Raw genomic sequence first — 18163 nt, 5'->3', positions numbered from 1 at the left:
CTTTGTCCTTGTATTCCAAATGGATTAAGTGAGATGGTTTTCATTAATTAGTCTAGAATTATAAAATATTTAATTAAACAGAAGGGAAAAATAATTTGGATGTTCAAGATGGAGGGGAAATTGGTGAATTAGAAAGAGAATTTTTTGATTATGGTCAAAGCGGCACATGGTATCCTTTGTCTTGTATCCCAAGACACAAAGTTGCAGTAATAATACCTTTTCGTAATAGAGAAAACCATTTAAAAGTTATTCTTAAAGTCCTGGTGCCAATGTTACGTAGACAACTATTGTTTTATACAATATTTGTTATCGAACAAGTAATTATTTTTTAAAATTTGTTGAATTGCTTTTTAAATTGAGGCTTGACATGTGTTACCTACAGGATTCACCTCTTATTTTTAATAAAGCTTCATTGATGAATGCCGGCTTTAAGGAAGCATCAATGTTTCAAAACTATGACTGCTACATATTTCATGACGTTGATATGCTCCCCGAAAATGATAGAAATTTTTATACTTGTTCACATGTTCCTCGTCATCTAGGAGCATTTGTGGATAAATGGGATTATATGTTGGTAATTCTCTGATTTTATTAATCTAGCACTAAGTAAATTAACGACATATATGTATATGTATGGTTTTAATTCAGTGCTTAAAAAATGTCAAATGAGGAATGATTGCAAAAAAAAATTACAAAAATAATTACAAAAAAAATTAATCTGTGTTGGGCCCGCTCAGTTACAACGTAAAACTGGCTGTGTGTCGGGCTTCGGTTTCATATAAATAAAAACAATTTTACAAATTTTTAACATTCGATTTTTTAATTCATTAATAACACTTGAAATAAAAATTGTTCAGGCTGTTGATTCAAGAATATTTCGAAAATTTTCAGTATTTATTTTTAAATGTAATATTTCTTAAAAATTAGTTATAGTTCTATGTTTTAGTCATGCTCATGGTTCATTCACAGTTTGATTGTGGTCATATGACGATCATACGTTGTTTTTGCATGACATTTTTAATTTATAGACAATTTTTTTGTCAATTATTTGTTATTTTATTAGATCTTGTTGTTTTTAAGTAGCATGTGTTACGTTTTCAACGTTAACAGTCCAGTTATAAATCTAACCTTACAAATAAATGGTATAAGTACAAAAAAACCAGGAAAAATTGCCCTCGGGGCGAAAAACTTTCTTAACAAAAACCTTGTAGATAACCCGCTACAAAATACCTTTCGACAAAAACCTCCAAATAATATTTAATGTAACTTATATTTTTTATATTTATTTTACTCCTACCTAATGTAACTAATATCTTTTAAATCATAATTCTTATTTTCTTTGTTTCATTCCTAGCATGTTGTAACATTCTCTGCGTTTGATAGAGCTTTACAGAATTAAATAAATTTAAATCCCTAACAGAATTTGGACGAAATTGGATTTTATATAAAACCGTTATGTGTGTCCGCAACCGTCGATGAATATAAATATTTCTCGGATGAGTATCAGAAAAACGCTGATTTCAAATATCATTTAAGGGCATATGTCCAGAATATAAATTACGGTCAACTGTGATCGTTATGATTTTGTTAATTTCTTTTTGCGTTAAAGCTCTGATCTTTATTAATTGAAAATCGAATGCAATTGTTGCCATAATTGAAGATTTTTTTTAAACTGCAAATAATTGTTAATTTGTAACATGGGCAAGTGGTTTTTTTGAGTCAACGCTCATTTTTTTGTTTTGTGTTATATTATGTTAATATTATGTTATGTTATGTTACTTACAATGAGATGCAAATAAACGAAATCATTAAATGTTAGAGTGGTAACATCTACAGGCATATCTTCTATTTTTATACATTATTATTTGTATTCACTGAGAATTTCAGTTTAATTTTTCGTTTGAATTTTCAAGAATACCGTATATTGATTTGTTTGGTGGAGTTACAGCCTTCAGCTACAATCATTTCTTGTCAGTCAACGGTTTTGCTAATTCATTTTATGGCTGGGGAGGTGAGGATGACGACATGTACAAAAGGCTATTACTTCAATTTCTTAATCTATACAATAATAAATTATGATCGTACTGTTGTATCCGCTCAGAATTTTCAGTATTTAGTTTAATTTATTTATTTTTAGTTTATTATACTATTTTTTATGATGCTGCTCTGTGTTTGACAGAGTTGCTTAAATGATGTTTTCTAACTTAATGTTGCTAATGCACGGTTATTTAAATTTGCTAGTTTTTAAGCGAAACAAATTTTTGCATGCAAGTTATTGCTTTCTGTTGCGTTATTTGCAAACAGCAGCCTTCTTTTTTAGTTAGAATATGTTTTCCAAGACTTTCCTTTAGGTTCATGGTCAATCCATATACCATTAATTTGTTTTAATAAATCTAAACACTCTATTACTATTCCTCCTATTATCTTACCTGATTCTAAAACTCTTGATGTCTCTCATAAGTTTTGTAGTCTAGGTTTTATCTTTGATTCTACTATGTCTCTCTCTTCTCAGATTAATAGTGTTGCTAGAAGCTTTTACTTTCAACTTTTGCCTTTTCTTGATGATCCTACTCTTCTCCTTCTTGTTACTTCGTTAGTCTTATCTAGGGTTGATTATTGTAACTCGCTCTACTATGGTCTTCCTGACTCTATACTCTATCCTTTAAGTAAAGCTTTTAACTCTGCTGCTCGTCTAGTTGCTCGTGTCCCTTTCTTTTCTCATATATCTCCATATCTTGTTCTCTTGCACTGGCTACCTATAAAATATAGAATAATTTTTAAAATTTACACGTTCATGTATAAGTCTCAATCTAAATTATTTCCTAAGTATTTATCAGATATATTAATTGAACCTAAACGCCCCGGTTTACGATCGTCTTGTTCTCGCTTTTTCTTAACTCGTGTTAAACACTCTTTTGCCAAATCCGCTTTTGCTTTTTCTGGTCCTTTTCTCTGGAACTCTCCACCTACTTCTCTGACTATTTCTCCATCACTTGCGAAGTTCAGAACGGATCTCAAGACCCATCTGTTTTCAAAATTCATTGAGGAGCGCTGTTGAACATCGCGGAAATCGCTCTTTATAAGCTAATTGATTGATCGATTGATTGATTGATTGATTGATTGATTGATTTGATTGATTTGATTGATTTGATTGATTGATTGATTGATTGATTGATTGATTGATTGATTGATTGATTGATTGATTGATTGATTGATTGATTGATTGATTGATTGATTGATTGATTGATTGATTGATTGATTGATTAATTGTTGTTTCTCTGTTGCTTTTTCGTATAACATAACATAACTAGGTTTAAAGTGGTTTTATAGATTAGAGTTTGTGTGAGAACCGAACCACTGCGAGATAAGTGTCCTAATATCCTAACTTTTTGAGCTTGATCTTGAAACTGTTGATTGATTTCGTCTCATCATCACTCAGATCATTCCAGTTGTTTACCACTCTGCTTCTGAAGAGTCTTTGCCTGACGACACTTTCTGTTATTTTGGAGAGCTTGTATCTGAGGCCTCGTTATCCTATTCTATTTTCCAGTCGAAAAAATCTGGTAAACGGTGTTTCTTCTTTCTTGGTAATCAATTTTTATGCCTGCATCTTCTTGTTTACATACAGTGTTGTTAATCTATCCATCTTTGTATCCAAGATTTTTAAGTCCTCTGATCATCTTTGTTGCTCTCCCCTGTACTTTTTCCAAAATGTCCTTGTCCTTTTGCAGATCTGGACTCCAAACTTGAGCATAGAATTCAAGAGGGGGTCGAACTAAAGTTTTGTACAGATTTAGAATGATCGACTTCTCCCTACTGACCACTGTTTTTTTTTAATAAATCCTGCATAATACGTTTTTATAATATTTGTCCCGTTTTTTGTTCAACTACGAGGTTTTTATCATCGTTTCATCAACCGGTCAACCTTTACCTAACCTTTTCTTATTTTAATTCATTGTTTTGCTTAATGATACATTTTTCATTTTTTTACCACTGAATTCAAACTCACCATTATCTTTTTCGTTTTAGGGTATTTGGTCGTACACAAAATCTTTTTTGTTCCTGTCTTAGCAGATAATAATAATGTTTTTTATAGCGGTTTATTAAACAGATTGTCGTACATTCTTTGCTTACATGCTTTTTAAAATATTATTCTTTTAAATTGAAACAAAGAGCTTTAGATTATTTCATATCTTCATTTCTCTATATTATTCAATTGAGCAAGCGCCACGATGTCTTCCTTTATCAACACGAACAGAAATAAATAGGTCGATTACCGACATGCAGAAACAAAGAATAGTTGAACCCTCTGTGAGCCCTTAAACTTTGCTAGCAGTGGCGGATTAACACACAGGCACAACAGGCCGGCGGAAAATTTTGGGGGGCGGCAAATTTTGAAAACTAGTTATTTAAAAATGTTCCAGTTGAATAAAAATAATTATTGAAATTGATACTCTACTCAAAAATTATGGTGTTCAAGTTTATATAATTTAAAACTTTAAAAATCGATTAGCAGTTGCCGTTCTTTCTGATCATATATTTAAAATACATGTATCGGAACATATAGCCGATAATGTTATGCAAAAAAATCGTACTTTTATCACTGGAACAATAATTATGACGAATGACTACAAGTGGCGCTAAATTGTAACAATATGTACGAATACCGTTTTTTTTTATGGTCGCGTTTTTCACAATAATTGTGTACACAGCTACAAAAATTTGAACGTAGTTAATTATGTTAACTGTTCACTAATAATGACACAACAAACTCAAACAAAACGGCGACAATGAAAAGCGTAAAACTAAATAATTTCTAGCGATCAAATAAAAATTACTTTATTAGTGCCTGTTATTTTACAAAAGTTTTTGTTAATGAGTTTGATGAGCTTGTATTATGATTTATTTGATTACTAAACGTTAATGTGGGCGATAATATTTTCTTTCCAATGTATGTAATTTTAATTATGTGGATGTGGTTCGATCATTGAATTAGATAGACCCTTTTTTAAATTCACCATCTTGTCTTGTCGTGTTAAGGCCATATTTGTAGTTTCATAAAAAGAGCTAAAATGAGCGATGGTAGAAAAAGATTAAGTGGGAGTCAATATGCAAAATTGCGAAAAGACAAAAAATTGAAAAACAATACGGACTTGTATAGAACGAAGAAAATCAACAATTTTTTTCAGTTGGCGGTCAGTGGAAGTGGAGATCAATTGGAAGAACGAAATGATACTGAAGATAAGTTAGTCGATGCGTTTTTCATTAGTGCGAGACATTTCTTTGAAAATATTGTTTTTAAAAATTGATTTGGCTAAAATTTCGCATACTAATAATATTGCTGTCTATCTATAGGTCCAGTTTAGCATGTATGAAAGAGAGATCATTCGCGGTTGAAGAATCTAAGACTGAGACAAATGATAAATCAAATGTCTCAGATGATGATGGGTTTGTTTGTCTTTTTTAAAAATCTAAATAAGAAATAATGAAACATTTTGATTAAATTACTTCACCTGAATAAATATCTTTCTTGTACAGCACCACCATGGAGATATTAACAAAATTGTCTGATGAATGTCTCTCAGAAAATGTGGAGCAAAATTATCTGATGAGTCTGCTTTATGGCAAGTAAATAATGAGACGCGCGATTTGGTGGCCAAATATGGCTTCAAGCGAAATGAAAATATGGACTTTAGTAAATCCAAAAAGGAGTACAGTGATGGCAAAATAATCAGCCTCACACAAAGTATGTTTGACTATACTCTTATTAACGGAGAAAAAATGTCGCGAGAATGGCTTGTTTATTCAGAAAACACTGGAGCTGTATTTTGTGGAATTTGTGTTTTGTTTTTAAAGAAATCGAATGTACAAACAAGATTAACATCAGAAGGTTTTAATGATTGGAAGAATGCTTATAATGCGCTGAAAGAACATGAAAATTCATTATCTCATAGAGACTGCGTACATGCCTGCAAAACGAGAGGTCGTGCTATAGGTCAAATAAACTCGCAGTTAAATGATCAATTGGAAACTGAGATAAATTACTGGAAATCGACTCATGTTCGCGTGATAGAAGTTGTAAAGACATTGGTTTCAAGAAGACTACCTTTGCGTGGACACGTTGAAAAATTTGGAAATTCTGAAAGTGGGAACTGCATGATGCTGCTTGAACTTATTGCTAAATTTGATTCTTTTATGGCGCATCATATAGAAAGATTTGGCAAATGTGGCAAAGGTAATACATCTTATCTGTCATCAACAACTGTAGAAGAGTTAGTAGCAATATTGGCAAATGTTGTACAAGACGAACTCGTCTGCCAAATCAAAATAAGCAAATATTTTTCAATAATTGTTGATTCAACGCCTGACATAGCAAAAGTTGTTCAACTTTCCGTTGTTATCAGATATGTTCAAAAAAGCGGAACGCCTTAGGAAGCGTTTTTAGCGTTTCTACCAAACACTGGCCACAAATCGCAAGAACTATTTAACGCTGTAATTTGTTTTTTACAATCACACAACCTGGATCTTCAAAACTGTCGCGGACAATCTTACGACAACGCTTCAAACATGGCTGGCAAGTATTCAGGACTTCAGGCGCGAACCAAGGAAGTCAATGATCAAGTTGCATTTATACCATGCTCAGCTCACTCACTTAACCTTGTTGGCACAAATGCAGCTGAATCTTGTGCAGAAGCTTGCAATTTTTTTTGGTTGATCCAACATGTTTACAACTTTTTCAGTGCTTCTACTGCCAGGTGGGAAGTTCTCCAAAACCACACACAGCAGAAATCTAGTTCACTTAATTTGAAAAGTCTCTCCACTGCCCGGTAGTCTGCTCGCGACGACGCAGTTCAAGCATTGAAATATGGATGGAATCAGGTTATTGAATCACTAGAATTTTTAGAAAAGGATTCAAACCAGAAACTCGTGCTGAGGCTAGAGGAATTATTTCTAATTTGAGTTTTCTTGAAACCGGAATTATGGTAGAATTGTGGGGTTTTGTTTTAGAATGTCTGAACAAGTCTAACGTCAAACTTCAAAAAGTAGACATTGATTTATCGACTGTAATCAAAATTTACGACTCACTTTTAACGTTGTTCGAATCACTCAGAGAAAGATTAGAAGATTATGAAAAAAAAAAGAAAAGTCCTGTCTTTAGTTGATGACTCCATTAAGAAAACGGAAGCGGCATCAAAAAAAAAACGGAATCAGTTGACAATGAAACAGAATTTACCACTCGAGAAAATTTTCGTGTAAACATATTTTTAGTAATTGTGGATAACTTTAATTCTGAAATGAACAAGAGACGAAACGCTTATGTAAAAATTAATGAAAATTTCTAAGCAATTGTACAGTTCAAAACATTGTCAATGGGTGAGTTAGAGATTGCAGCGGATGGATTAAGATCTTTATTTCTAAACGATCTAGACGACACCTTAAATACTGAACTGTTGCATTTAAAGTCTCATTTGGCTACCTTAGACCAAAATGCAGTTCCACACACTCCAATTGATTTGTGTAAATGGATAAGATTGAATGACTTGCAGTGTGTATATCCAAATGTAGACATTGCACTTCGGATGTACACTTGTACTCCTGCTACAAACTGTTAGGCCGAACGATCTTTTTCTTGTTTAAAGCGCGTTGAAAACTATTTGCGTCCGACAATGTCCGAAGAAAGGTTAAATTATCTTGCAATTCTATGCATCGAAAAAACAATTTTGCAAGATTTAGACATTAATTTCGTTATTGATGAATTTGCGCGCATGAAGGCACGTCGTAAAGTTTTGAAATAACTTTTATAAACTGCAATGAAAGAAAATTTATTTTTTAAAATTGATAATATTACATTACGTGAATATTTTTAAAGAATGTACTTAATAAAAATGTTTTAAAAATATTGCTTTCATATGAATTTAATTATAAAATTGGGGCGGCAAACCACAAGTGCCTCTAGGCGGCAAAAAGGTTAATCCGCCACTGTTTGCTAGTTGTGCTGGTAAGGATAAAAAAGACGGCAGCAGCCAGTTTTGTGTGCACTGCAGGAAGTTAAGCAAAATCACCAGAAAAGATAGCTATCCAATTGCCAAGAATTGATGACATTATGAACACGTTATCAGTATCGTGCTGCTTTTCTACACTCGACTTAAAAAGTGGCTTTTCGCAGGTGAATATCGATGTGGCAATTTACAGTAATGCCTTTTAGATCATTGATCAGCACCTCGCAAATTTGCAGGAAATTTTCACCAGACTCCGAACGCACGTCTTTAATGCTTTGACATTAATTAATTTGCATGCTGGAATATGGACGGGCAACATCATTAGCAAGCATATTGCTATAGCTTTAACGATCGTCTCTACAGGCACCAGTGTTGTAACTTCAAAAGATCTTCAAACGCAAACTTGTTTAAACGTTTATTCCAATACCCATAGTAATAGAAACACTAAACTATTTAACTATCTAAGGAATACGGACGATCACCAATAATTTAGATCGTAACTACATAAATCACAATCTCGCTTCTAACACACCAACCATTTTTTTACAACACAATCGGTATATTTCTTTTAAAATTTTTCGTTTTTTTTTATCTAAATTTTTATCAAACCTTAAATAAACGACTTATTTGATTTTTGATAAAATTTTATCTAATTGCAGGATTATGTTTAGAAAACTGAACGTAACGAGATATCCTATTGCAATTGCAAAATATACAATGATAAAACATGTATCTGATGATGGCAATCCTAATAATATAAAAAGGTGGTATTATCTCTGAGACTGATTTATAATATGCCTATTAATTATTAAAATTGTTGTTAGGTTTACAGTCTATGAATGTTTTGGCTGCTTCGGTTTGGAACTCAAGAGTGTGAGCATTCATTCCTGCAGCCTGGTCACTATCAGGAAGTGATCAGTAAGAATGAATGAGTTTTTTATTAAGAAATATCTATACAACGTGGATCAAAAATTGAAGTCTGAGACTGATTTATAATAGGCCTATTAATTTTTAAAATGCATTTGTGTGCGTGTGTGTGTGTTAGCTTGTTTATATCGCCCTTTTTTAAAACCTAAAGGCGCAGACATGTTGCCGAAAGCTTAAAGTACATCAATATTTTTGATGAATCGCTCATCAAATTTGATCGACATCCTGTCCACTGTTGCAAAGAACATGCCAACATTAATACGTGGGCAGATGTTTCTATCCTATCGATGAGAACACAAGAAATGTATTCAATTCTGAATTTCTAGATGCAAAATTAGTGAAAAATTATCTTTATGAGGTGGTGCACATTTTTTATCACATGCTTTGTCGGTCTGTTCAACTATTTTTTTCTATGACTGTTCAGAAAGATGTTTTCTCAAAGCGGTTTTGCAGGCCTGTATTAGACCACTTGCTTCCACATAGTCAATGATGCTATTATGTAGTTCTAGCGAAAGAACTGTTGACAGAATTGTATCCATGCTGATCAAAGTGGCGGAGAATTTCCAGCGTCGAATATTTACAAGCAAACCTCTAGTTTCTGCAGCTGCTACATTATCATTCTTATTTTCAGCAGTGATATGTTTGTATTATGGCTTGTGAGCGACTTTGACTTTGTGCACTGAACAGTATCAGTAAGATCATCGAGTATCAGGGAAATGCTCTAGCTCATGAACTTGTACGTTTTGATTATGTTGCATCTGCGTGAATAGTTTATTGCCTTGGAATATAACGCGCAGATGCTTGACTTGCAAACATGCCTTAACATCGCTGATGCTTCTAACAGTATGTACTGAAGCGTTTTAAAATTCGCTCACTAAACGACTATGATTCCCCGCCTCCCTCAAATGATGCTTCTGAGATTTGTTATTTTTGCCAAACTTTTTTATTATAATTATTAAATGCTTGAATATTTTCTCTTACATTTATTTTAAATATTTTCACAGCCATCAAGCTTTCATTTTCCGGCCAAAATTATACAAAAATGATGGTTTAAATACTTTGCAATACAAAATTGAAAAGATGGAAGTACGTCCTTTGTACATTTGGTTCCTTATGTCGTTGCCTCCTCAGCCTCGTTATTTGACAAAACAAACCAAAACAACAACAAAAAATACTTGAACACTCAATGACAAACTGTACGTTTGAAATTAATTGAAAGGTGCAATGCTTCGATAATGAAAATATAAAGTGGAAAATAATAAAACTTACCAGGCTACAACGCGACAATTAAATTTGGTTGAGTTTTTTTTTTTTAAATAAATTGATATTTTTCATGTGCGTGGTTTTTTAATGCAAACAAAAGTGGTAATCGTTCCAATCAATTGAAGCCGTAATTGTTTCTATCGGATATGTCGACGATGTTATGAGGCTCGTATTAATGATGAAACAACTGCTAACAACAATCAACTATTCATAACTGAAATTTACATTAAACATTCTATAGACAACAAATTATTCTTTTCCGGTGCTCTTGCGCCAACGATAGCTTCAAAATCAGTTTACACAAAAGCAAGCAACAAGAATTACGTTTGAATAACGAGGATGAGTACAGTATTGCATATTTTAAACGCACGATTTCTAGGCGTGGGCGTTGCCGGACCAATGTAATGAAAAATACAGGCAATAAAATTTGTTGTGCTGAACCGAGCCCGTTTGGGCTTCTTTAATCGTTCCAATCAATTGAAGCCGTAATAAATATACACCAAAACTGCGCACAATATTCCAGATCTGGTTTCACCCATTGTTTTTATACTGAATGATAAGTTGCAGGATAATTTTAAGATGAAAAAAAAAAATTGTTTTGCCTATTTTTCATTTTTTTTTTCAAAATGTTTTTTGATATGTTAAGCTATAAAATACTATAAAATAAATGCAAAACCATATAAAGATTGAAATTTTTTTCGTTGTTAAAAATGACGCCAAACAAAATGGGTTTTTATATTTTTTGACATTTCGAACATCGATAGCTAAAAAAATTGATAATAGATTTCGACAAAATTTCGTTTATCGATTAAGACTATAAAGTAATTTAAATGTTATGTATAGTAAAACAATCTACGATAGACATTTATCTGTGACACTAGATCTAACTTTGTTTGAAGCTCGCTTTAACAAACTGCCTCAAATTCGAACAATAATTGACACATGAATCATTTTTAACACATTTATCTATGTTTGTATTGTGAAAAATTAATTTCTTAGCATTTATTCATATTCGTTGATATCATTATAAATTACGCTAGAATGTAGCCTACGTAAGTTGTCGCATGTTGGCCGGCGAGATGGCTCGGTGGTTCAAATGCTCGCTGAGTCAAACATCTCAATGGCTATCATATACTCAGCGTATATGAGATGCACATAAAATACATGTGTACGTCGTGTGAAATGGATAAACAGCCTTTGTGGCGAAGATGGCTGCTTCAAATCAATGGATGAAGATATGAAGAACATAATAAAGGATACATAGATAATATATCTGTAACATTGTACGTGGGTATGCGTATGTCAGAGCTGCAATAATAAAAACAACATACGTTTAGACGACATTTTCCCCGAGATCGGAGGTTGCCGTTTGGCTACCTATGATGAAACTGAAATACCCCTCGACGCCATTCACATCTGCAATAATAGAGACTAAAACGAAATACAGCAGTTATTAAACGGACACCAGCTTAGAGAAATTAAACTAATTTTCACCAAGTTTAATATTAATAACGGAGATAACACACAAAAAATATACAAATTTCAATAAAAACCACGTGCTCAATTTAATTCATCTTGAATAGGATTATGTGGTTAGCAGATCAGATATAATCCAGTGTTTGAAGTGGGTAGGGCAATTTTGATAACGATTGATGGCTTCTCTTAGTTGCGTTGGATGGACAGTGGTTTTCATAAGTTGATATTCTCTTCTCAACTTTTGGTTTAACCCATTGACAGGAATTAATAATTCTAGTGAGCAGATGTTCTCGAATGCCTGAAATGTAAATTTTTCGTAAAGTAGATGCACCACATAATTTTCAAGAGTTGATCAATATTACTAAGTGAAACGGTTAATGGTAGAAATATGTATATGGAAAAAATAAATGTCAGTAGATGTTAAACATTGATTTTGGCGGCAAATCAAAATTTCTGGTTTTTTTTTAATATCAAAACTAACACTGAAACTATTGCTCCACAATTTTATTTAAATACCATTACTAAATAAAAAATACTCCAAAAAACATTTGCAACTTTTATAGGTATATTTACGTTTTAAAATTCACTGAAAAAGAATATTTTTGGCATTATTGTACTGTACGAAGTTTTTTTGTTTGTTGCGTCACAGACGCTTACTCCCTGGCTGTACTAAAAAGAGAAACATTCCTACATCTATTATGAGTGATTGAATGAAGTATAATATCTTGAGTATTTTATTTTAATCTAGTCTGTATCGTGATTATAACAGTTAAGGAAAAGATAAAAGAACATTAAATATTTCGATAAACTTTGGAAAATTATTCCATAATAATTGCAGGTTTTCAGAAATGCAGGGAATTTTTAAAGCCATGTGCGCATAAATCAACTAAAATTTTGAATATAAATTTTTTGTACATCTACATAAGAATTGATTGAAAATTTGAACACAATTTCCAATAGTAAATTATGAGACCATCATTCTCTTTTATTTAACACTTAAATACGGCAGGTAATGTAATAATGTAGCAAATAAGTAATATTTTAAAAATATTTACAGTAATAATTCGGAGGAAATTTAATGCATAAATAATTTTTTCGCTAAGACAGTCAGCAACACAATGCGCATACTAAGAGGTGCACAACTATTTAAAAACGAGAATGGTTAGCCAATATTACATAAATAAAGATTTGCTTCAAAGTCATCTCTTAAAATATATTCGACTCCGACAACCAGCTTATATTTCGTGCCTTTTATAACCTTAAAAATCAGATCCGTAATGTAATTGTTTGGCTTCTTATGACTTTGTTTTTGCTTACTGTTTCCAACTGATTTCCGATAATTTTCTGTAGCACTTTATTGAAAATGCTTTCAATCTGTCGTCTCTATTTTTATCATCTAAGTTTCTGCTTTTACCGCCAAATTTTACAGAAACTCATTCGGTCTTTTGGACAGACAAAGAAAACAAATGAACATGAAACAAAATTAAGTAGAATTTTGATGAAATATTAAGAAAAAATATTTATAAGAGATTACCTTAAACGCCGTTGCTTTGTCGTGAGTGAAGTTGAGATTTTTTTTGCTGCATATATTTTTAAATTCTGTATCAAAGTCAATGTGTTATATATTAATTTTCAGTTTTTATTGGAGCTATAAAACAAATAAAATGTAGATAATAACTATTTGGAAAGATTACAGAAATGATTGAAAGTTGAAGATGGCAGTAAATTTAAAGTTTTAGAAAGAAAAAAAATATGAAGGACGGCATGTAGCAACTTCACGATGCGGTGTCCAACTTCAAATGCATTCAATCAATCAACAAGCCATGCGTTCAAGGGCATTTATAAACTCGTATGTATGTATGTATATATATCTGTGTGTGTGTATATATATATATATATATATATATATATATATATATATATATATGTGTGTGTGTGTGTGTGTGTGTGTGTGTGTGTGTGTTAATGAATTTTTGAAGTAAGGTTGAAGGTTGTCAAATTACTTTTAAAGTGAGCATGTCATTGCTAAGAATATTATATGGCCGGATAAATTTCTGCATTTCTGCACAAAATAGGTATGAAATTACCCTGATAAATCATTTCAAAGTTGAACGGTTCCCATGATGATGAGTTAGATAATTGCCCTGCCAAAATGACTAATATCAACTCTAAAGTAGAAAGACCTGGAAATTATGAATTATAGTTATTGCCATTGATAAAAAGCCAACAAAAAATTTAAAATAGTGTCTCCGTGCTTCATGCTTTCACTTATAAATTCTCAGAAAAAGTTTACAGAAATTTTTTAATTCCTGAAACTGATTTAAATTTAATTTTTAATTTGGTTAGATAAATGAAAAGGTAAACGACGATAGCTCCTTTATTCATAACAAACATGGCGCACAACGAGGCTTAATTAAATTGCATGTGGAAATATAATTTATATAAAAATATTTTTATTAGAGTAAAGTAGGTAGTCGTTTTTTCCTTAGACTGTTTATTGTTTAACCTTGCATTAATAATAATAATAATAATAACAACAGCAAAATTACCATTTTAAATATATTTAAAATCAGCTTGGGCATTGAATAACATAATTTAAGCTGAGAAATTTCAAAGAAGTTGAGTAACGTTACCTCATACCTTGTATTATTGGACATTTGGAATCACTAGCATTGCAAAGCTTGAATGAAAACACTAGATCCTTCGCTTCTAATTTCTTTCTGCAGCTAGTCAGTTTTGATACTGGATACAACTTGATTTTGGTAAGTTTCAATAAATTTTTTAAAAAATTTTAAAAGACTTGTTGTTACATAAAACAAAAAACTAATCTTCACCAGCAATAACTGCAATGATCTGTAATTTGAATCAATCTCGAACTGTTTTTTTAAAACCTCCACAACCAAAGGCTCGGACAAAAATTCCTTTGAAATGTATCATTAACAATTATTTAATTGTGTTTTGCTTGCATTTAATATAACATCATATTCGTGATATATCCACACCCCATCATCATGAACAGCATTCATTCACCAGCCAGCCCCTACACAAAGCGGGATCCTACTGAAGTCAAGCATGGATTAATGAATGATTGATGTTTTATGTTAAGGTGATGGCGGCGCGTTTTCTCAGGGGTTTTATAATTTGGATGGTTTCTTGATTTTTTACTTCTTGATTTTTTAACAAGTGAACTTTTTTCTTTTTTGCTATAATTATCTTTTTTTATATCCTTTTCTAAACCTTGTTAATATTATTACGTCTTACTCTAGAGACTTTCTACTAAGCATCTCTAATGCTTCTTTGTCTCCGGCGAGAGTAGTTTGGCGGCAGATGTTTTACTTTAATCTTAGGTCTATTAATAAGCACAATAAATCTAATTCTTCATTAAATAAAATTAATTCTTTAAGAACATCTAATTCTCATTCTTCTTCTCATAACTTTACCAAACTTACTACTGAATCTTTTTCAGTATTTAAATTTCTTTATTTATCAGCCTTTTTATACCATTACTTTATTTTATTTTCAATATTTTTCATGTTTAAACATTTTTTCACTGTTGTTTTTTTGTTCATTTATTTTTTCGTCACCATTTTATACTATTGCCTTGTATGCTGTAACAGTTTATGCGTCTGTCAGATTCTGATTTTTTAAAGAATAATAAAAAAAATCTTCTAAAACTTACAAATATTATTAATTTTATGTCATATGCAACTTGTTCTCTAGATATACTTCCTTCTAATTTACTTAAATCAAAATTCTAGTTTATGTTGACGCTGATTTTAACAGTCATTTTTATACAGATGCTACTGCCATTCTTATATTGAAAGTATGTGTATGTACTGCTGATGATATATAAGAAGTAAAAAAACTTTACCATACATCTAGATTAGTGTTCCACGTCGTAACATCGTCCCTGTTCTCCAACAAATCAGAAGGAAGGCTTAAATAATTTTTGCATATCTGTTTGTACTCCAGGAAAGAATACTCAAAAAATAATAAGACAATTCTTTGAGAAAAACGGGATTTTACTCGCTTTTCAAAAAGCTCCAAAACATCCTAAAAAATATATTCAAGATGAATTTAAACTGAAATTAATCAATGATTACTATTATAAACTAAAAACAGAAAAAATATAAATTATATAAATTTCTATTGACAAAAATGAAATTAAAACAGCAATTGTATTTCATAGTCGATTACTATCGAGTCAAAACACAAAACCATTTAAATGTTGTTTATAAAACATTACATTTAAAACTGAGATTGTTTAAACTTTAGAATTTGAAAACTTGAAAGATTTTGCAAAGTTACTTTGAAAAATGATGATCTTCTAATAATAACGTTAAAAAATAAACAAGCAACAAAAGCAGATTCTAACCTTTCTAGATGTCAATCCTATGATACCAAGAGGAATGTTGAATGACTGTATTAGATCCAATAAATTATAGAGAAGTATTTGATTTTTATGATGAAGAAACAAGTCAAACTCATCAATTATTAGAAATATATAATCCACGTTGTTCCCTGTATTCAATTTTTCAGAAACTGTTTAAAACAAATTCAGCGTTATTTTAAAGAATATCATTACTTACCTTCTAATGCAGAGCTTACCAACTGGTGCAAACTGTCACGCGAAAGTTGCTAAATGACAAAAACAAAATTAAAATTTTATTAACAAACAATAAGAACAATACAGGTGACGTGATAACAATGATAATTTTTATATAAGAAAATGTCTTAAGAGATGAAATGGTGATTTGCATGCAAACTTGATTAAAAGAGATGCTTCTTCCAACATGATCATTTATTTGTTCAACCAATTTCTGAAAGGCTAGAGTATCGTCAATGTGCAACAAACCTTAAAAGTGATGCATTAAAATATCAACACTAACAAATTTTATAAATAAATATTCTGCATGTCGAATAAAACTCAAAGGAAAAATGTACAAGGTTAACTTGCATGAAATTTTTTTAAAGTCTTAAAGTATTTTTTTTTTAAAGTCTAATATTATTTAATCTAGTTGAATAGAAAAATAAGAAAGAAACACCACGCCACATTACTAACCACTGCTGAGATACATGTAGAAATTTATAATTGCAAACAAAAAATATATATGCACCAAAAAGACAGCAGACTATGAAATCATGAAGAATTGACAATGAATGTAGAATTTGATCTACCGTTCAAGTAAATTTTCATAACTCTCTCAAAACTCTTCCGCTTGAAATCTTGGAGAAACTATAAAAAATGACAATTTCAAAAATCACATTAATGTAATCAAAAACTAAAATTAGAAAAAATGATTCAGAGAAAAAAACATGTGAGCAAACATTTTAAAAAATGGAGGAATGACATTTTATAAGAAATTAGTTACAAATGAAATAAAAACTTAGTGAGATACTAAAGTTAAATTTATAATGCAATTTCAAAAAGCCACAGCTTCTGGAAACACAATTAATGACATTAAACAGAATATTTTATTATCAATTCTTAAAAAAGTTATAATAAAGTTGGTAATAAAAAATTTAATTGTGAAAATGCAAAAAAGTATAGGAAGCCCATTTTATCAGAATATTTTGACAATGCTGAAAATCACATGTCGGAAATGGGCAAAAAAATATATTCTTAATTGTAAGAAAATCAGATCAAATATTTATCATTTATGGAAAAACTTTGAACTAATGCATGCCGATTTAAGACTGAAATGTTGGATTTAGTCTATCTGGTAGTCTTCTATAAGATGAGCACCAAATTTTACTTTTCATTTCGATCCTTTTAATTTAATAAGTTAAGTTGAAGATGACTAAAAAACAAGTAATTATTTAAAAACAACCAAACGATTCATGTTGTATTAAAAATTTTGCTATTAAAAATTTCATTTTAAAAGAACTTTCATAATGATGATGAAAAATTGAATACTAATGACAAACTTTCGTTTTTCCTGACCCTCTAGGACCAACAAGTAATATAGATGTGCTCTCCCTGCATGCCAAAGACCTTTCCAATGAATCGTAAAATTTTCTGCATAAAAAAAATCAGCTTTCAAAATATAACCGTACATGGGTTACTAATAAACACACAAAAAAAGGAACAATCATTGAAATAATAGAAATATCATCTTTATTGCCAATCAATTAATCAGTTGAGAACAGTCATGTCAATGTTTCAAAAATTTTAGCATTGCTTAGTTTATCTTAATTTAGAGTAGAAAAGCTCAAACATAAACTTTCAAAAGCTAAAAATTCGGTAGATTTTATCATATATTGCATCAATTATGGTCTCCTTCCAGCCTATTATATATATATATATATATATATATATATATATATATATATATATATATATATATATATATACGTGTGTGTGTTGGTAAAAGAACATAATTTTTACAATATTCCATAAATTCTACCGAATGTTTGGCGTTAATATGTTTGTAGTTCGTTTTTTCGATTTTTCTCATTAAAGTTTTTTGGTGAACGTTTAGTTTATTAAATCAAAA

General features: G+C 30.9%; 2 protein-coding genes across 2 annotated transcripts; one reads left to right on the top strand and one right to left on the bottom strand.

The window, feature by feature from the left end:
* Nucleotides 1-116: 116 nt before the first annotated feature.
* HELRODRAFT_89219 (hypothetical protein) lies at nucleotides 117-10106 on the top strand (the record flags this gene model as incomplete). The annotated part of the gene is made up of 5 exons (XM_009030401.1): nucleotides 117-317; nucleotides 383-570; nucleotides 1914-2027; nucleotides 8660-8767; nucleotides 9932-10106. Coding segments are annotated over 5 exons (786 nt in total), but the record flags the coding sequence as incomplete, so codon positions are not given.
* Nucleotides 10107-11775: 1669 nt separating this feature from the next.
* On the bottom strand, nucleotides 11776-16170 carry HELRODRAFT_89217 (hypothetical protein; the record flags this gene model as incomplete). Its single annotated transcript, XM_009030400.1, has 7 exons — nucleotides 11776-11964; nucleotides 13201-13265; nucleotides 13754-13849; nucleotides 14307-14418; nucleotides 14501-14587; nucleotides 15543-15719; nucleotides 16042-16170. Coding segments are annotated over 7 exons (855 nt in total), but the record flags the coding sequence as incomplete, so codon positions are not given.
* Nucleotides 16171-18163: the final 1993 nt, after the last annotated feature.

This window comes from Helobdella robusta, assembly GCF_000326865.2.
Source record: "Helobdella robusta unplaced genomic scaffold HELROscaffold_68, whole genome shotgun sequence".
In the NCBI taxonomy this organism is placed as follows: Eukaryota; Metazoa; Annelida; class Clitellata; order Rhynchobdellida; family Glossiphoniidae; genus Helobdella; species Helobdella robusta.
This window is presented reverse-complemented; position numbering and strand designations above follow the sequence as displayed.